The sequence below is a fragment of the Pelecanus crispus genome, chromosome 1 (genome assembly GCF_030463565.1).
Source record: "Pelecanus crispus isolate bPelCri1 chromosome 1, bPelCri1.pri, whole genome shotgun sequence".
In the NCBI taxonomy this organism is placed as follows: Eukaryota; Metazoa; Chordata; class Aves; order Pelecaniformes; family Pelecanidae; genus Pelecanus; species Pelecanus crispus.
Window position 1 is genome coordinate 71,368,336 of NC_134643.1, and position 21,433 is coordinate 71,389,768.

The following is a 21,433-nucleotide window of genomic DNA, read 5'->3' on the forward strand; positions in this document are numbered from 1 at the left end:
TGCTGTCAATAAGGTTTACTGCTGCTCAAACTGTTGCCATGACTGCTGAATGGGATGAGCTGCTGCTCTTCAACCAGCCGGCTTATCGCATATAATATTGACGACATAAATTCTTTACCGCATAGCTCACTTTACCTTCTTTGGCTTTTATTTATAACTTGGTTTTTGTTTGACCTTTGATTACGGAGAAACAAGAAGCTGAAAGATGGCAGTGAGATGGCCTGGTATAGTGGCCATTCCTTTCAGAATGGCAACTCTGTGCCACAGAAATTAATTCAACAGCTGCAACTTTTTTTTATAAAGCAGAGATCAAAGACCAAAGTAAGTTGCTTTATAGAATTTGTATAAGCAGTTTAATATGTCATTAAAAAGGTGTACCTACACAAATTTAGTGCTGAGGAGAGGAACCAAAAGCTAAACTGTGGAAATGAAGCTCTTCTCTTCCCTTGCTGTACAAACCCATACAGCACAAGCTGCCATATGACGCTCCTTCGAAAGGCCACAGGGTATTATACCAGAACTGCAGATGACACACTGGGAGTTAGTGGAAGCTAAAGGGGATGAATAAGGCTTCTAAAGGGTTTTCCACCCCTCAAAAGCTGTGTAGTCAGGGTTTGGTTGCTTAAATGATTTTTTTTGTTGTTGTTGAAGCTTAAAAAAGATTAACTCTTTTTTGAAAAAAAAATACTTTGAATACTGTTTTCTGTAAATTTTCTCCACACCATGCATGCTCCTAAGTGTGTGCGTGATGGGAAGCTGTGCACCAAAATGCACGGTCTCTGCTTGATTTAGTTAACACCTCACTGAACCTTGAAGCCCAATCCATTGCTCCATAAGACATGGAGGGAACAAAAAGTTCCCCATCTCCTCCGCCTGCTCCTAACCCTGCGGCACTGCACCAAGACAGTGAAGATGATCAAATCAGGGCTTTGGTTGGCTTGTTGCAGGAGTCAAACTCTTTTTCTTTGCTGCTGAAAAAGTGGTCAGACTTTTTTCCCTTTTTTTGGGGGGGCTTTCTGTGACATGTCATAGCCGATACCTACATCATCTAGAAAATTCTCTCTCTGATGTATGGCCTGCACAGCCTCATCAATGTTCTGAGTAAATTGCTTGCCATATTTGGATTGGGGACAGAAATTTTTTCATGTCAAACTGACCAGGAATTTGATGTATTTTCTCTTTCCTCTGTATCACAGAGTGTGAGCTGCCCACTAAACACTGCTTTTCACGTGCAAAATTACACAACTCAGTCTATTACAGACAGAAATAGTCACTTTAATACAGGTTAAGGGAAGTATGTAGGACAAAGGGAGCTAAGTGTAGCACCCTAGAAGAGGAAATCAAACTTGCTAACCTAATAGTGTACTGCCCTCAGTCTCCACAATCTTGCAAAACACCTCTTGGAGATGACCAACAGCTTCATGCCAAAATGCCAAAACTCCACTTTTTTTAACCAACTCTTCTCCTCCTTTGGAAGTCTTCTGCCATTTACTGAGTGGGCCTACTGTGTCCTGATTCACTGAAATCAAGACCAATAATAATACTCCATACTAGTAAATTTTGTTTTAGAGGTAGAAACATAAAGGACTAAAAAACCCTCAATATCATTAATGCCTATATTGTTACAATTGATATAATTCCTAGGCCTGAGCAGGGAGCTAAAGGAAGGATGAATGAAGCAAACAGAGTTTGCATCTCCCACAAACAGTCCCGTGATTATTCAATCAGAGTACTAGGTAAGATCTCACTTACGTAAAATGTCAAAATAGTATCTTCTACAGAAAGTAATATATTAAGAAATTAATCAAAAAGTATTATTTAGGTTTCAGGCAAAACAGCTGTACAAGATATTAGCAATTGCCAGGCACTTACATGAAAGCCACACGTGACATGAGTCCACATGTACACACTCCCTGTCAAGGCTGAGTTCACACTACTAGGAGTTTCTCATTCCCAGATGCTGCATTTTTAAACTTATCAGACAAATAAATGACAGATGCTGTACTATTTTAATCCTGTAAACATTTTACTGAACATTTTTATTCCTGCATTCTTCACCACACCAATCCAATTCAATTTCACATGTATAGATGTAGTAAGGAATTTCTCATACAGCCCTATACCTGTAGGTAACGCATACACAGAATATGTTTGTAGGATCCAAGTCTCAGGAAACCAGGAACAGCATTTTCTGAGTCTGTTTCAAGAAGACTACTGGACAGACTGAGAGCTGAAAAGGTAAGGGTTGTTATTGCTACAAAGAAAAGTAGATAATTAGAAACCATCTTAAGAGATCGAGACTCTGCAAAAATGGTGTGATTGACTGTAAAGTTCACAAGCATTCTTCATCAAGTATTTTCTCTCAGTGATTCTTGCAACAACTATTTCCAGTAGCTCTACCTGCATATATTTGAATCCTGGTATGCTTATACATCATTTTATAGATAAAGGGAAATTTGTGAAGCTACAATGTGTTTTTCAACAGCCATAACTATTACTTCAAATTAATATCTCTCAGGCATTGCATCAGCATTCAGTCAGGATTACATGTGTGTCAAGGCTGAATCTTTAAACTAAAAGTGGTTTTGAATTGTAACGCAAAAAGTATAGAAGATAAGTTAACTTTGGAACCCCTTCCCATTTGAATCCATGTTGTTCGCTCAAAAGATTAATTTGTCTTTGATACAATTAAAAAAAAAAAATTAGAAAAATGCCTTCCAACTTAGGACTGAATTTCATGGTATTACGTACTAAGGTGTCTTCTAAATAGTAAGCTATTTAGAAAAACAGAAGATACAAGATAAAATACCTGTGTACATATGCAGAACATTTTCAACAATTTTAGAAAGGGCAACCTGGTAAACAATAAGTTAAAAAAAGCTAAGGGCAAAGCAGGCAGAAGTCTGTTGGGATGAGTATAAGAAAGCTTACGGACAATGTGTGCTAACCTGCTGGCCACATCCTCTTCTGTTCCTTTGTCCAACACACTGCTCAGGTTATGCTCTGCTAGTGTCTCTTCAGGAACTTCTTCCAGTTCTTCTTCCCGCTGCAGTGACAGTCGGTAGTTCTCCAGCTCAATCCGTTCAGGTGTGCCACGCAGCCGCTTAGCAAGGCTGGGCTCTTCCAGCCCATTTACGTTAGAACCTAAAGAATAAGCCAGTGAATAAACAATAAATGCAACAGTCAGAACTATAATTTTTTAAGGAAATGGAGCAACTGGGAGAAACAGGGCATGAGGCAGAGGGAGGTAAATAAAGCGAGAGAATACCTTATGTCATTATCCTGTTCGCCACTACAGGCAGAACCTGCTGGGGAGCCAGACTGCAAAAGGGAATCTTAGTGCTTTTAGCTAATAGATGCTAAAAACAATGTTAAATGTCCTAGTTGAAAGAGGAAATAAGGACATTTTAGCCGCAAAAACTAGAGCTGCAATGAAGCCTGTGTAGTAAGTATTGGGGAAGGCCTGACCACAGACTGCATATATTCTGTGAGACGAAAGTAGGAATGCTATGGGGCAACCCTGCTGCATAATGTTAAAATTGTTACCAGTCATGGTAGGTCTACAGAGTCAGGGAGCAAAAAAATATTACTACTACTTAAAGATGGGGAAGGAAGGGAATGAAAAAGGTCCACCTGGAGCAAGTTTTAAAACTTTTTATAGACTTGAATTAATTTGCTTTTTAATCAGTTTGTGATGAAATGAACCACAGGGAAAAATCTGGGTGAGATCCCATGAATCCCAGAAAATTGCAAGGACATGTGAACCAGGCAGTTGGAGAAAATTACACAGGAGCTTCATTCACTGTGGCACTCAGTAAATTAAATTCTAACCGACATTCATCCATTTCCTTTTGAAATTCTAGTATTATAGCTTAAATACCATGCCACTGTTTACCCTTACCAGCTTATTATTTACAGAGCCCAATCTTCCCTAGCTTCTGTTTTGCTTTGCTAAACAAGCCAAGCCTTCTTCTCATGAGATAAGCTCTTCAGTGTGCTGATCATCCCCCAGGTCTCTGCACCTGTCCCAGTTTGGATTAATCTTTCCAGAACCTGCGTGATTAGAATTGAACACAGCTTTCCAGATGAGGCCTTATCAGCGTAACATACAACCCTGCCAGAAATCTCTCATCTGATACACGCTGAGAACACACATGCCTATTTATATGCCATGTAATACCGGTGGCTTTTATTTATTGACTGATATTCAGATCTTTCTCCTTCTCTGCTTTCAACTGATAAGCACCTTGTTGGTAGCCAAAATTCTCAACACTTTCTTAGTGCATGACCTGGTACTTTCTACTATTACATTTCTATTTTTAATATTACAGTCTGCAACATTGTGCAGTTCTCAGTGTATGACATGCCTATCCTCCTCTGCATTGATGAGGGTTTGAAATGTTGCCTCAGCAATGAATTTCATTAGCAGACTTTTTTCCTTTTTTTGCCAGTAACCTTAGTGAAAGTATTACAAAGATCAGCCCCCAGATCATTTTTTGTGAAACTCCACAGTCTGTGGATGACATCCAACCCCATTATTTCCTTTTTCAATAAAACCTCTATCTCCCATTTAAGTCAACTTAGCTACTTGACACTTCATGTACTACTCCCTCATTTTATCCAGTTTAAATAATTATTTCCACGTGGCAGCCTTCAGGTGCTTTACTGAAGTCCAGACTGTTCAAATGCACTACATGTCCCTTATGGAGGTAATCAGTTACTTCGTCGATAAAAGCTGGCAAGCTAGTCTGGCATAGTCTTTGGTGAATCCATGTCATATTTTATACCACTTACCTTCATAAGGTCAAAAGACTTCACTTGCAGTCTTTACTTATTCCTTCAAAGAAGGTGTTTTATCTACTGTTTAGATTAACTGATATGTACTTGTTCAGATCACCTTTTTTCTTTTTTTTTTTTTTCCCCCTTTTCTTTTTCATTGTTTAGCTGCAGGTCATACTTCTGTCACCCAGTGGTCACATGGTATTACCCTGAATTAGATAGTCAAGGTACATCAGGATAGCTTGATTTAATCACAGATTGTTACTACAAACCTCACAATTTCATTGTACAATTCTTCCGCTCTTCAAAGACAAATACTATTTGGTCAAATTTTATTTCCACTCATTACAGTATAGCAATACTTAATTTTGCTTCCAGCTTCATTGGGTTAATTTCCATTTTCCAAATCTTGCTACACACTGACTTGTTTTACTCCCATGTCCAATGCCTTTGTCCCACTGAAACTGGACACCAAATATTCATTTGATTGCCTGATTATACATAAAATCCCATTTTATGTGAGCCTCATCTTCACTGTGGACCCACTTCTGCTTTCCCTTACCTTGCTTTTACTTATATGCTTAAGGAATACAACTGTTTGCTTTCATTTCCTTTGCAAAGTCTAACCCAGCATGAGCTTTGGCAACGTTTACTTTACCCTCAAACATTTTGACCTCCAAGACAGTTTTGTTTTCTTTCTCCATCCTTTGCAGTTTCTCAGTTTATTCCTAACAGCCTTTTTTTCAGGGCAATTACTCGCTCGGTACCATCTTAATCTTTCACACAAAATAACATAGGCCTTGCCATAATTAGTGGCATTTATTTCCAACACCTCTCCAGAAAGATAAAATCTCATAAAGACAACTGCCAGGAGTGTTTTTCTCTCCTCCTTAGCATTATTGAACCCTTCTATGATGTGGGCAAGTGGCTGCTGTGCCCTTGGCTGGATCTACAGGGCTTCTTTATGGTATAAACCACAGAAGCCTGCTTAGGTGGCAGGGAGGAACATTACCTTTCATTTCCAGGGATACTGTGGTCTCTACCATTTCCTGCTGCTAAGCCTTATGTTGTGTTAGTATTTTCAGAGTTTAATGGAACTGGACTGCCTTTTCAGCTGGGATTCACATTTCACTTCATTCTCTCTAGATGGTGATACCACCTCAGCCAAATCTATTTTTGTAATCTGTGTTACATTCCCCAACCCTGAGTTCACAGTAACAGGGGAACTGACCTGCAGTATTGCTCTGCCACTTCTGGCTGACAGTGAAAAACCAAAGGACTCTGGGTAATGCAAGAACACCAAGGTGAGGGAAAACAAAGAAGGAATATACTAAATCATCATAAAACAAGAGTTTTTCTACTTGGAACTCTTTACACACACAGAGCCATCAGCTAGGCTCAGCTACTTCAACAGAAAGATCTGTTCACAAACTGGTTTTAACTTCTTCTCTTCTGATGCATACCCCATCATAGCTGCAAAGTCCACAAGCAGAAAAAAAGGATGACAACAAAAAGAACAAGCACTTTTTATCCATCTGACATTATTTCACTCCTCTTGTTTTCTAACAGGCTTCAGGGGTTTTTGTCAGCCTTTTCAAAGTAAAACAAACAAACAAAAGAACTACAAAATTATTCCCATATAATTAAATGAAATTAACGGAGTTGTTTTTTTTTAAAAAAGATGATGTTTCAATGCTGCAATATCTGGGGTGGGGAGAAAGACTGGCGGCAATCACTCTAAGGTAAAAGAGGACTGAAAATGAAGCTGACACCTGTTTATATGCATTTTGTGAACACATATGATCTTCTAGATATGTTATTTGAAATACAAATCATAATCACCATTCTCATCATGAAGACCCAGTTTAACTGGTACACAGAGAATCAAACCAATTCTATCACAGCACAAACTCTAAGTGGGAGTAAGTAACTCAATGCAACTGTGTTAAAAAACCTGAAGCGATGGAAAATCTGCCTAAACTTTAATGCAAAAGGATGTGGTCAAGCCAAGATGTCCTGTGACCTTGACAAGTGCTCCATGCCTCAAAATCTCAAAGAAGTACGAAGGACATTTCCAGCATTTTCTTTAATTAATTTATATATCCAGATACTTGAGATGCAGGATTGGTCATATCTCTTCACTTCACTTTGCAAAGAAAACAGCTTTACATCGGCAAACATGATACAGAAACTCAACTGATTACCAGCTTCAGCAAGGGATTTCTAGGAATTTGGTCTATATGGACCATTTGGTCTACTTGGTCTATTGGTTTTGTTTTTAAAAGGTGCCATGAAGACTTATCTGGCTAGCTGCAAAGCCACTGTCAAACTTGTTACCGAACGTGAAACAGGAGAAGTGCTACTGATAGCCAACTTTCTGCACCACGAAGCCATCAACTATCAGAAGGAAAAGCATTACAGTTCACAAACCTACTTAAGGGATGAAAGTAAGTGTGAGATACAGGTATTGTTAACGTGATAAGATGACGAACAATTTGTTCACATTATGTTATAAAGTTCAATTAATTTGAAGCTACAATAAGAAACTATAAATAGGGACAGGGAAATTTGAAGCTTTCCTACCCTCATTTCCTTCTATGTTATATGCACGTGCAAGGCCTATTCCAATGAAGTTCTTGTAGATGCTAAAGCTTATTCTCTAATGTTCCTCTGGAGGAGAAAGGCGCTTCTCTCAAATTATTACATTGTATTCCCCAGACTGTTTTGTGGCTCGCTGGTCAGAGAGAGCTGCAGAGTGCACTCATCCATTAGCTGACATTCTACCTTGTCCGTGCATCTGGGCCCACAGAGCCAGAAGTCTGCAACTAGTCACAACTGAGAGAAAAGGGGCTGATGAGGCTGTACTTGCCAGAAGAAAACCTATGTTACTAGCCAGAGATGTGAGATACCTGAAAGCCAAGAGCAGCTTCTCATGCAATCAACCAACCAGTTAAAATCCACAAACAACATCCACAGTAGGACACATTTTAAAATCTGATTCTTTACTTTGGAGGAGTCAGTGGGCCACAAACATTACACAGATCGTCTGAAGGGAAATCTTTTTCTTAACAGGACAGGCTGGTTAGCTGTTGTATGAAAGCTGCCAGTGTCCTTTATCTCAACCTTGACACAGCCTGCCTCCTGTAAAGATAATCGTATGACCAGAGATAACATTCCTACACTGAACCGCTCCTTGCCTGCATGGATGTGTCTTATTCCAGTAATTTTGGCAATTACTGGAAGGCTTGAGAAGCTCCTCTTGAGAGAGGATCCAATCTCGATTTTCCCCCAGTACTACCTTGTTTGGTAAAACTCTACAGATTATTCTCATGAGCTAGATGAAATCATAGAATAGTTTGGGTTGGAAGGGACCTCTAGAGGTCATCTAGCCCACCCCCCCTGCAGTGAGCAGGGACATCTTCAGCTAGATCAGGTTGCTCAGAGCCCCGTCCAACCTGACCTTGAATGTTTCCAGGGATGGGGCATCTACCACCTCTCTGGGCAACCTGGTCCAGCATTTCACCACCCTCATTGTAAAAAATTACTTCCTTATGTCTACTACCTATTCTGAATCTACCCTCTTTTAGTTTAAAACCATTACCCCTTGTCCTATTGCAACAGGCCCTGCTAAAAAATCTGTCCCCATCTTTCTTATGAGCCCTCTTTAAGTACTAGAAGGCCACAATAACATCTCCCTGGAGCCTTCTCTCCTCCAGGCTGAACAACTCCAACTCTTAGCCTTTCCTCATAGGAGAGGTGTTCCATCCTTCTGATCATTTTTGTGGCCCTCCTCTGGACCCGCTCCAACAGGTCCATGTCTTTTCTGTGCCAAGGACTCCAGAGCTGGATGCAGTACTCCATGTGGGATCTCATCAGAGCAGCGTGGAGGGACAAGTACCTCCCTCGACCCACTGGCCACACTTCTTTTGATGCAGCCCAGGGTAGAGTTGGCTTTCTGGGCTGCAAACACACATTGCTGGCTCATGTCCAGCTTTTCATCCACCGATCTTCCAAGGTTACTTCCTGACATAACACTTCCTGAAGATGCAGGAGAAAACTGGGAATCTGAGAACAATGAATTTTTCCCAAAGGGAAACTACCTGCCTTATTTTACTAGAATTTACTTTTCATTAATCATGCAGTACCTCTAGACTTCCTTTTCTTAGTCAAATCTGTTAAGATTGCAAGCTAAGTTAAATGTTATCTCTTGTGAAGTGTGGGTTCAGTATTTTGCACAGAATCAGCTGTGGCCTTGGGGAGTTACAGAAATTCAAATAAAGGAGTCTACTGTGAAACACATGCAAAAGGGGGAAGGAATTAATACATTTCTCAGGAAAATTGTCATTCTGGATTTCTCAAATCTTATGCTTTCAGGGTAACGTGAAACACTGGACCTGTTTGTTTTAATGCGTCTTTTCCAAATTCTTCAATTACTTCTACCTGCACACAGTTGTTTGAGAACACAACTATGCCACATAAAACAACGGCTATAGAAACAGCAGCATATTGCATATGACAAAGTACAGAGATGGAAGATAGGAACTTTTCTGTGGGAGTTTAAAAGTGATGCAAGTGCGCTCTGAGTCAGAAATGCTGAAAGCCCTCAGATTCCGTTGCCATTAATTACTAAGAAATAACTTCTAGGGTAAGGTTTCTGAAGTGTGCTTGCAGTTCAGCAAACATTATATCTGAGCTATAGAGAAGGCAGCAAACAAGATCCAGCAGCATTTTTAGGCTTCTCATTTTTCACCTGTGTTAATGTCAGTTTGATTTTTTTCCCAGAAGTTTCACCCTCACCACTTCAATTCCATTAACTGCTTCTTTGTATTCCAACTCCACTTCTCATCCAAGGGCCTCAAAATGTTTTACAAGTATTAGCATAGTAAAACAAACCTATTTTGGAAGTAGGTAAGTACTGTAGAGGCATTGCACATGTCCAGACACAGAGATTAAATACCAGCAAAGCAGTTGCACAACAGACTAGTGGCAGTGCCAGAAACAGGATCCAGAATGCCCAACTCCAGCCCCTTCACCCTCACCTTCACCTTAAGTCAAGACAAAACACTTTGAAGTAAGAAAGGGACTAAAATATGTCAGATTTCAAGCATAATGATTACACAGTTTACATGAGCAGGTTGAGCAATGGCACCTCCTATGAGATGCTTGCTCCGCTCAGCACAGTGTGTACAAAAAAGGGAAATCTTAGTACCAAGGCCCGTTGTTGGATGCTGCACGTATTGAAACAGTAAGTCAATCAAGACTTTCCATTTAAATAACTGCAACTGATTTCTTCTGAGACGTACACAGAAATCCTTTTCTTAATCCTCTCCAAAATTAGTATCTAGCCACTGAACAATTTTTGTACTGCACAGTAAGAGATACATAAAACATGTAGATGGCAATTCTAAACTGACCTGCAGAAGTGTTAAATGGAATGGATTTTTTAAGGGTTAGGAAGAAGTTTAAGGTTTTAAATCTAGATCCATCCACCCTTTAAAATGTATTTTCTCTTTTAAGAAATGTCTCCAGGAAACCACTGGAAAGAGCCCAGCAGGTCTGGTGAATTCTTGTCACTGCTTGTTGACACAGCCTCACATCACATACTGCAGAACTGCACACATCGTGGTAGGATCCCCTGAATTTTGATAAGCACATCCTCAGAGCCAAAAGGGGTAATATAATGCCAGCTCAAATAGAAACAAGAACGCATTTATTTGAACGTAAATGCTTAATAGTCATCAAATGTCAATCTTATTTTGATATAATGCCTCAAACTATCCTAGGGTATTCCCAAGCCCTCAGGGAGCCTGAATTACTCTGTATTGAGCTGTATTGAGAAGCCATCAAATCTTGAATTTTCTGATGTCTGTGTTTCCAGTTTGATCCATAACACATTCTGCTCAATATAAAAGCCCTGAATTCAAAAAGGACAGTATGATAAGAAAAACAGAGTCTATTTATAAGAAAGAAATTCAGAGTGTCCATGCACAGGATTCAAAGTGAGCTCAAACCTGAAGATGGCCCTACTGAAATTCTTCTGTAATGCACATGTATCAGTCATAACAATAAATTAGTAACTTAGTAACTGAGTTTTCTAGAAGATATGCTCTACTAAGTCAAAGCTCTTCGAGTTTGATATGGGAATTGTACATATGCAAACTGTCTTATGCAGGTCGGACTTGGATCAATACCACTGTCCTTAAACTGACATTTAAGATCTAGGGAACTAAAGAGCAGACAGAGCAGAACAGCAGCTTTTTCTAGCCTGCCAGAAGAAAAAGGGGTTTGCCACTGAGCAGCCAACATGCCCGACACCTCTACGACCATGTCAAAGCTCAGTCCTCAAACTGTCAGTCAAGCAATTCTTCCTAGCAAATCAGGGACCTAAACAGAAATGGAGAGATTAAGCTGTACAGACAGAAAGGTGTTTTGTCTAAATATCCTCCGATGCAGAAGTAGCCAGCAGAGAGTTATTAAAAAACCAGCACTACTTCCAGTGCTGACAAAGAAGTTCTGTACCACTACTTGATTCAATAGCACACAGCACATGAAATAAAAATCAGTGAGATTCCTGTCGATATCCACTGGTTCCCTAAGCAATGGGTAGCAGAGGGGCCCCAAAGACCGCCCCAAACCATTATAATGTGTATGGGAATAACTGATAGCTAAAATAATCAAGGGATTCTGGAACAGATACCCTAGAAATAAACATATGAAGATGTAAGTCCTCCTCCACACATTCCACAACCTCCAGCTAGAATTAAGTTCTTCAGATCTCAGATACTGTCAGTAAATGTAGAAGCTCCTTCTTCTTCATAATTATGAAAGTGAATTGGACTGACGACTGAATGAAATTAGTAACCTGTATGTTTATCTTATGGATTCTATGTTGCGATGTTTCCCCCCACACTATTTTTGGTTAAAATAGACTTTTAGAATTGTCAAAACAGACCCCGACAAAACATTGCTTCCTACAACACCAAAGGCAAAAGTCTAGAAACAGCTGTCAATTTGGTTGTCTGACCTTTCGTTGTTTTTAGTGGAAGCAACCAGAAGTGAATATAATTAATCAGTTTTATTTCAAGGTCATCTGTAATTTATGTCTTGAAAACAAATCAAAATTCATCTGCAACTTACACTATAAAGTTATGTTTGACAAATAGGTGGTGTCTTTCATATGCAGATGTGTGAAGTAGTAGCATTACATAAAAGTTTAAAGCTCAGTATATGGTTTGACAATAGAGAAAAGCTGTCTTCGTTACAGCAGAGGTACAGAACAATCCAGGAACATAGCTATTTTTGACTCCTGGAAAGAGTCCAGTGTTGTAGCTGGTGGGTGGAGAAAAGAAACAGGGGAAAGGAGGTATTAGGTCACCTAATCCAAGCCCCTGGGAACACTACTAAGCTTGATTCTCCTTATTGCATCTTCTCTGGCAGAAAATCTTAACATTTGTACAGATTTCACTTTTACTGCTGCCCAAACAGGTTTCCAGTACTAGAGATAGAAAATCCCTACATCAATTTATATTAAGTCTGTTAATTACTGGTATGTCTATTACTCAGGAATATTGGTAAGCCAGTAACATATTGCCTATCATTTTCCATTTTGTTGGTATCATCTAAGATGTCTGAGCTCTTGCCAGTACTTTGATCAGCTCTATCATATGTTGCCTGGCCTCGTTTCCATTTCATGGAAGAAGCTGAGTGTGGGAAGGCTGAAGAGCACTGAAGGATAATCTGGCTAAAGAGAACATTACTTTGCAGGCGTAAATTTTGTCCTGGAAGCTATTAAAGGTATGTTGCCTCAAAGAACCACCTGGGATGAGGCACATCCAGGGACTGGTGGGGAGAAAAAGGAAAGGTGAGAAAGGCCACACTGTATTTTAAAATCACCATAACCTTGACTCATGAGGTTTTCTCTTTTTTTAAGTGAAGTACTCTCTTTAAGTAACTTGGAAATTAACATTTGAGAGTGATTGTCCAGTTATAATCCAAAATGTAACCCCTTTTATGTTGTCAGACAGAAAGTCTCTGCTATCTTCTCTACTGCCTAAGACTTCATATAGTTTATTCATTGCAGCATCTATTTATTTTCACTTGTACGTAGCAGCCCTCCAGAATCTCTCATTTCACCAGGAGGGATCAGACAGGTGAACCCCACTGTGCAAATAACACAAAGCTGAACCAAGGACATTTCTATCTAAAAGTAGTAGAGGAATCTATCAATACAAATATTGCCTACTTTTCATATAAACTGGTACTTCCAGTTCCACCTTGGATACTGCACGATGTTTTGATCATTAAAGAACAACCAACCAGGAACTAGAAATTTTATCATACATAATAAAAAAGTGTGGAATAGCAAATGTTTTCAGTTTCCCATTCAAATTGTGATCAGATTCAAAACCTAGCTTTCAAATGGATATTTTCTTTCAACCACTACCTCTTCTGTTCCAATGTCCTACAGATTTCCATGATTACTGGATCTCAGAATGTATTTAGATACTAACCACGTCCTTACCTAATTTCTATCATTGTATCAAGATTATGAAGTGCTGCAAATGGAACAGGCTGAAATCTGAGGCTGGCAGTTACAGGAAAATACACCGGGGAATACTTGCCCTAAGTAAAAGCTCCATATACTCCAAAAAGCATCGACATCTGCTCCCTCATTCTGTTGCATACTTTTCTATTATCTACATTCATCCCACACTCTCTTGTATAACTTGTAAAGCAACTGAATATTCCAAGCAACCCAGAGCTTCACACCTTAGTGGGAATTTTTCTGAAACTAAGAAAATTCTTGTATATAGGTATATAGATAGGTATATTCAAAATCTGCCCCAGTTCCAAAAAGAAAGATTCCAAAACGCACATTGCTGATTAAAGATAACTTACGCATCAGTTCTGATGTTTTGAATCACTAAGTTACCTAAGCCTGAAAGTATTTGAAACATCTCTTGGGTAAAAAAGTCCTATTTTTAAACACTTCTACCCGCAAACCATCAGATAAACTTCTGTAACAGCAGAAAGGACAGTTATGAAATTTGCCTAAAAAAGAAAACACAGCCTCCTGGGATGACAGCAAACATGAGAAATGTCAGCCTAAACATACATTTTTGAGAGAAGATGTAAGCAACTAAACAGAGCACAGAAGTGCCATCTCATCCTTAAAGAGCACCTGCCCAGTTTTGTTTGGAAAGCCCAAGCTAAGACCTACATTGGCAGGATCAGCTCAGTAACCACGACTCTACCTTCCTCCATAAAGACACTTCACAGAAGCAGGAGAATAGGTTCAGTGTTGACTCTGATGTATCTATTCCTTCCCTTCAGATTATTTCTATTTGTTTTTCTTTTAAGTTTGGTTTTCTCCCCTTGTTTCTCCTTGTGTTTTCAGATACATTACCAACTACATACCTTATTATGCTGCTGATCACAAGCAGGTGGTAAAACTATTGCTGGCTTGTTTTAATTTAGAGGTGAACAGACATTCATGAATTCATTTTATTATTTTAAAAGTACCTTACATTTTCTCATCACTGTACCAGAACATTAGAGGAAAAGATCTGTATGAAACAGTTACTCTGCTTTCTACCATACCAGATGAAGAAGTGTAATATGTCTAAAATGTAAAACAACTTGTACACAGCAGGCTTTCTACACTACCCTAGTGGTGCATGTTGCAAAGGAGATGGTCCGTGCCAACATGCCTCTTGGAAAAACCGCTACCAAAATATATCTGATGAAGCAAGCTGTTTTGGGATGCATGGTGGAAAACATCTTAGTGCTCTCAAAAGCTCAAATTTTAGAATGCAGTTTCCAAATCCCTGTAAAAGCTAAGTCAGTCCATCTTCAGTGAAAGTCATCTGTTTTTTGAGGAAACAACGCATGCACATTGCCCACAGACTTCTGTGCATTTGTGAATGGCTCAGTACTTCAAAGTTTTAATAGATTTACACATGTAATTATGATACCTTGTTTCTAAAAAAATTGTCTTTAATATATTACTATTTATATAGTGAATTTCAATCCTTCAATTTCAGTTCTGGGATAAATAGTTGGATGTTAGTTAGCAGCCACATAAGATTTTCTGTGGATAATTTGGTTTTGAGGACATTAAGTGAGGACGTTAACTGCAAAAATCCCAATGTGTTCTCTTTACAGAACTATGGGCAAAGAAGCATATAGACTCAGCAAGAACATTGCCCAGCCCAAATAATCTACTTTTCTTCCTCATTTTCACGTCATTTTATTTGCAAAACAAAGGTTAAAAAGAACGATATTTGACATAGGGTGCTACTTGGGGCTTTATTTACAGAATAAAGTTTCCTCTAGAGTGTATCATTTTAAGGCAAGTATCTTAGGTTGGAATGGGAGCGAGGAGGAAGGGTGGCAGTGAAGGGAAGAATGCTTGAAAAAGGTTCAGTTTTGTTTCACAAACAAAACTAGAATGTCTTTAAGAAAAAGTGACTTTTGAGTGTCAGGGCCGTGGAAGGAGTTCCCTGGCAGCACCCCTCTCCCATCCAGTGGGGCAGGATACAGAGCTCAACTCTTCCCATAGGCATTAGTAAGAGAACACCAGAAGCCATGAGACTAGAGAAGAACCACAGGCACAGAAACAGAAAGTGTGAGGCATCTGTGTAGAGTTCAAGGAGAATGAGGTGAGAGTGCCTGGGAGCTCTCCCATCACAGAAATACTTGGTTTCTCCAAGTTTTAACTGAGAATAATGTCACCTATACTGGTACAGCAAAGAAGTCTGATTTCACTTCTGATGGGGATTAGCTCATGAAATACACTTCCCTTCATCATTTTGTTTTTTGGTTTTGTTTTGGTTTTTTTTTAAATTCATGAAGCAAACATTTAATTTCTGAAGAGCATATATGTAGCTGCAAAGTTAACAGCTCTCCTGATACAGAACAGTGGAGGCTGTTCTAGTGGTGCATCAAAATGACATTTCTAGTTCAGGCACCAGCACATGAAGTTCTACACTGAACACTGATGGCTCCTTCTCAGAACTGAAGGCCCATTTTAGCCTCAAAATTAGGACCACTGATCACAGTAAAGAAAAATAAAAGGCAATTTCAAAGGCATAAAGTGATTACTTTCCTCCAAAGAAGGAACTCTTACGTATAACAGAACTGGTTTACAGTTGCAGTTCTGTGAGCTAGCATTTAAACATACTCTTGCCAAATAAACCCAAAAGTGAAGACATATTGTTCACAATTAGATTCTCCAAAGTCATCTGCTATTACAAGTTTTCAGTTGCCAATGGTGCAGTAGGAAGCATGAGAAGCATGCAAGGAAAGACACAGAATGAATCCCTCATGTAAACTAATCCAATATATTTTTGAGAACAGGAAAACGCAGCTCAAAACTATGATCCAGCTCCATCTGTTTGTCATGGTGAGAACATTACAGGGCAGTCTCTTAATGGTCTTGAGGAAGGGAGGTCATCTCCCCATGTGCCATTCTCCTGAGAGAAGACAACTGTCCAGCTAGAACATGAGACACAGGATTTGGCTACAAGGCTCCGTATTTACTCATTTTCTGCCTTCCACCACACCAACACATCCCATCATCAGAGCTGCTGCTATACCAACAAGAGAAACCAAATCCTGCCAAGATGCTTACCTGTCACACCATGTGCAAACGCTATGCCTCCCTGTTCCCAACTGCTGACTTGCACTCGCCCATGTTCCTCCTCTCCCGTCACACGCGGGTATCGGTGCCTTACTTACAGAGCCTGACAAAGACCTCTGGCCTGCAGCAAGGCACAGAAAACCACCTCCCAAATAAATCAAAATCAGTGAAGCCACAACACTGACAGCGCATCTATCCAAAGCCAGCTTTGCCAAAGCAGTAGAATATTTAGTATGAGCGGTCCTTAGCAGGTTTTCTACAGCAATATGTCATGCTGTCTGTGCAGTGTACATCCTGCACTCCGAGCAAACCACAACAGCAAAATTTTTAAAAAAACACAATACAGAAGAAGCCCGAAAAGTAGTACTTTGCAGTGGCAGATGGCATGTGACACAGAGCTCCCAAAATGTTTTTTGCATTTCAGCTTGCCAGATCTATTCATTCCACTCTCCCCCAACTCTGTATCCCCGGCAGCATCCCTCACCTGGAACCAGTGGAGGGAGGAGGGGGATGACAAAGAAAAACTCAGAAACCTGAAGTTTGTTTGGCATTTATTCCCTTGAACATTTCACACAGTTGAACAAATAATGTCTTGATTTCACAGCAACAGGAAAACCACGTGTTACATAATTCAGAGACACACACCCAAAACAAAAACAGGTTAAAAACAACTGCATAAATCAAAATCTTCAAAGAGGCTATACAATGGAGACATGAAGCCTTTCTGAGCACTAATCATCTCACTTGAACATTATCTGTCACCAAGCTTATTTTATGCACACTCCCTCCTTTTCTCTGAGGGAAAAAATCTCAAAACGGTCATTTCTCGGATTCCACTTTTCAAAAAAACCAGACATTTTAATTCCACAATTTAAAAAAAATCCAGCTCCTTCACACAAACTTGATACTATTTTTCTAAGACACGAAAACATTTAATGAAGCTCTTAAAGTGCCCAGAAAAATTCATATCACCCTTCAGAATATACACATACAAACAATAAATAAATATTCCAGTGGCACAAGTCTACAGGTCTGAAAGCTAGAGAAAAAGGTGGAATCAGGAGCCCAGTTACTCCCAAAAAAAAGTGTTCTTAGCAGGATCCAGCCATGAGCACAAACTCAGCACATTGCTATTTTGTATATCCTTCCCTGGTCCCCAGAACTTTTTTCGGGATTTTTCAGTGAAAGTCTATCAGGTCAGATGCATCTCCACTCTTTAGAACAAATAACCTTTCCATCATGCCTTTGCCTTTCCAAATTTTCTGGGCTTCAAATTGCTGGTCCTTTAGCATTCTCCTTTCCTTTAAGCCAAAGCCACCCAAATCCTGATAAGAACACTGAAAAGGAACATGATGGACTGGGAACAGTCAAGCACTTATCCTAACAGAGATTCCTGGCTTGCTATTAAGTGATGATTCACTGGGCACTGAACCTTGGTCCTAATCGGGCAACCCACGCACTCTCCTCAGCTTCCAAATATACAGGGTCTGGTTCTTAAGTTTATATTTTAAATGTTCCAGCAGAGAGAAATAAATCTTGCATCAGATCTCTTTGGAGTTGTATGAAACCCCATAAAAGGGTTCAGTATCATGTGCCATGTCCTGCGAAACACACCACCACGGCTCCTCCAAACAGAACTGACAACATTCAAGGCACAGTAGCAGAGGAATTATCTTTCCTCCCAATTTGGTGATGCACCCTGAAATATGGATGTACTTTTTTTGGGGGGGGGGGAAACGACACACGGATATGGATGCCTTTGTAAATGCACACAGTTCTGTGGTTTAAAATGAAGGCACCACAAACAGAACACGATGTCAGAGAAGTAATTTGCTGCTATCTTCTGTAATGTAATGCTTTAAACAGACCAAAACAAGAAAAAAAATCAAATGTGAATAATAACAAAAAGAAGTGACCAAGTGGAGGATTCCATGAAGATATGTTTGTTTGCACAAGCAAACAGTATTGCTTTGAGCTGAATAATTTTCACAAGTAATGCATGTTCAATGTATACAGAACCATAAAGAGGCAATGTTTATGAACAAGAAGCTTATTTATATACAGAAATGTATATAAAATGTATTCGTACTTCGTTAGACACAGAAGTAGAATTGTGTGCAAATAATATTGGATGCATTCATAAAGATTCACTAAAATTGTACAGACAGTTAAGATCCTTTTGAAAATGTGGCTCAGATAATTTACTTTAAAGGGCATGCCATTTAGAGGAAGCAGCCACCCTTCTCTATCTCTCCAAGTCAGCAAAAGAACTTCCTCCTGTGAAGTCCAGCTTTTCTTGCTATATACAACAGATTCTTTTTTTAAGAGTCTACTGGGAAGGGCTTTGCTCAGAACATTGCTCCCTGAAAACACTTAAGGCACATCCATAGGAGGATTTTTAACTTTTCATATTGCATACCTATATCACATAGACTATATATTTTTGTGATTATAAAGCAGGAGACCTAGCGCCTCTTCTTTGTATTGCATTTTTCAGTTTTGCATACTATGGCTTCTATTTGGCTTCTTAAATCTTTCACAGGTCAAGTAACTACTGCAAAGATCTCATGACTTGCCTTTTATTGCTGTACATTTTGAAGTACGAGTTTCCTTAGCAGGTCGTTCCTTTATGAACTCCCTATTGCCGATAGGGACAGAAATGTATTGCTGTGAGAACACAGGACTGAAATGGGAAACATCTTACAACAAAACATCATCAGCTAAAGTCACCCCAAGGGGCACTGTCATAAAGCTGATAGGGGTAAAGACTGTTCCAAGTCCATCTGTCAAGAAAGAGCTGAAAGTTCAGAAATACGTTCTTACAGACCTTTAGAACAAACAGAAAAACAGCATTTGCATTAAAAGCACAATAAAACCATATAAAGTAAATAATATTCAAAAAAATTCAAGACATAGCAGTTACAGATTATCAAAGGGAGAGACAGTTGAAAAGCAAAGTATTTTTTTTCTCTTGGCAATAGCAGCAATTTTGGCACAAAGGCAAATGCAGAAAACAGAGAAAAACAGGCAGACAGGGTACAGAGAAAGGTTACAGAATCTACGACAGGCATGCCACAGTTCAGCAGGACCAAAAGCACAGTAACAGCCTTCCCCGACTTCCCTTGCCCGGAGAGAATGGCATCCATCACTCAAAAGCTTGTTGCCACTTCCCAGACTGAAGGACTGATCCATATTGCAAGAGCCAGTTTGACCATAACCTCCCTGGGAACATCCCTTGTAACTACCACATAAGATGCCATGCAGGCTCTCTGGCAAACCAGGCAAAACCTTCGCAAGAAGGGTGATTCTAGTTGACTGCTAAAAAAACCTCAACTTGCTTATCACAGATTGTGCCCTGCAACTATCGTCATTACGCTACAAGAGACAGACAAAATACATTAAACGCCAGCTAAGACTGCGGCCACCCAGTGAGGGACTGACATCTTTAGCAAAGTTAATACATGCCAATCAGGTTAGTAACACATCACAAGTGCTTGTTGTGACCAATCTTACGTCAGCTGACCAAACCTTCTGAATGTTATTTTGTGGTTGAATATATTTTAAGCATTAAGCGGGCTAAAAAAGAAGAGGCCACATTTGGTGGCATAGCAAAAGAGGCAGTGAGTGTAGGGGGAGAACCCATGCAATTTACATCCATTTGGGATTCCATGGCAACTAAAAAGCAGGCCTTGCATGAGTCACCATAAAACTCACTGAACAAGCACTTTGCTAACTCTGGGCTGAATTTAACTCAGAGGTATAAAATTTAAGTATAGAGGGGGTTTTGTCTTGTATTTTCTTTAATTGATGTTTCTGCTGTACGCCTTCCTTTTGCCTTGTAAGCTACCTTTACATCTCCACCAAATATCAAACCTGTGCATTTCACACTTTTTTCTTACTTAATCATTTTAGAGGCAACTTACACTCCACATCAGATCTACCTCACTACTGAGGATTGGCTCAGACCTCAGGGTCTGAAATTGCTATTGCCAAATTTCATTTGGTGGCACTTGCCTTAAGGAAGGTCAAACATTTTCAGATGTATGAGTGGTATTAGATGAGTCTACCAGAGGGGTGAAGTGGAGCCTTGGAAACAGAGCTCTGCCTCTACCTCCATTTCAGACAGATTCTGCTTGAGGTATTTGTCTACTCTACAGTGAAGGCAGAATGTCTATAGTCACTTAAACAGGCAATTTAATAAATTGCAAGAAAGCATATACACAGATGGTTCAAAGTCAGGAGTTATACTGAGATGTAATCTTACAGATTCCTTTTGATTATTCAGGAATAATATCCTATTCTTCTTCTGTATTATCAAGCTTGATAGTTCAAAAAGGTTGGTTTTTTGGTTTTTTTCAAAACATATGTAACTGTAAATACATCACAGGTTTCCTGACCTACCTACCCAGCAAGAACAGCAGCTACAGGTAGGTACCTACAGGACATGACTGTTACGCTAACAGAGAACTGACCTGCCTTTAATGACACTGTGGCTTGCTTTTACAGTACATTGCATTTAGCCTCCTCCCACTTCTTAACCATTGTTAAGCCAGTGGTTTTAAGATATACTTAGAACCTACTTCACAAAGAAAAAATCTCAGCCACTAATGGCATTTTTCTAGCAGAAAGGGGGAGAAGAGCAGAGGCATTGCTCACTCTTCCACCATTAGATATACTCTGTCATGCACATACAAGAATGTACCGCAATACCTTGAAGATGACCTAGCTTGACCCAGCTAAGCTGAGTATGTTCTAATGCATTTTGGGCAGCGCAAGAGGCAAAGCTTTAAAGGTCCAAAAGCTTTAAAAATGACGCTGCAGTTATACACTACTTTAGAAAAGCAGAAAGCAAGAAGAAGGAGCCCTAGATTTCAAGTTTTGCCATTTGGTAAAATGGTGTCTGTTCTGTTTTACTCCTCTGGAAATACTACAGTTCTGCTACAGGATTGTGCCACCATTACATAAGGAGAGATGGAAACATCTGATTTATATCTGATTTATAGAAGTTTATAG

At 39.6% G+C, this 21,433-nt stretch overlaps 1 protein-coding gene across 4 annotated transcripts in view; it reads right to left on the bottom strand.

Moving 5' to 3' along the window:
- The window catches only part of MICAL3 (microtubule associated monooxygenase, calponin and LIM domain containing 3), a 108,388-nt gene that overhangs the window by 44,035 nt on the left and 42,920 nt on the right, over nt 1-21,433 (bottom strand). For all 4 annotated transcript variants that reach the window (XM_075707672.1, XM_075707666.1, XM_075707657.1 and 1 more), the window contains one exon: nt 2,949-3,144. In XM_075707672.1, coding sequence (XP_075563787.1) covers nt 2,949-3,144 — 196 coding nt within the window. The remainder of the gene's footprint in view (nt 1-2,948; nt 3,145-21,433) is intronic.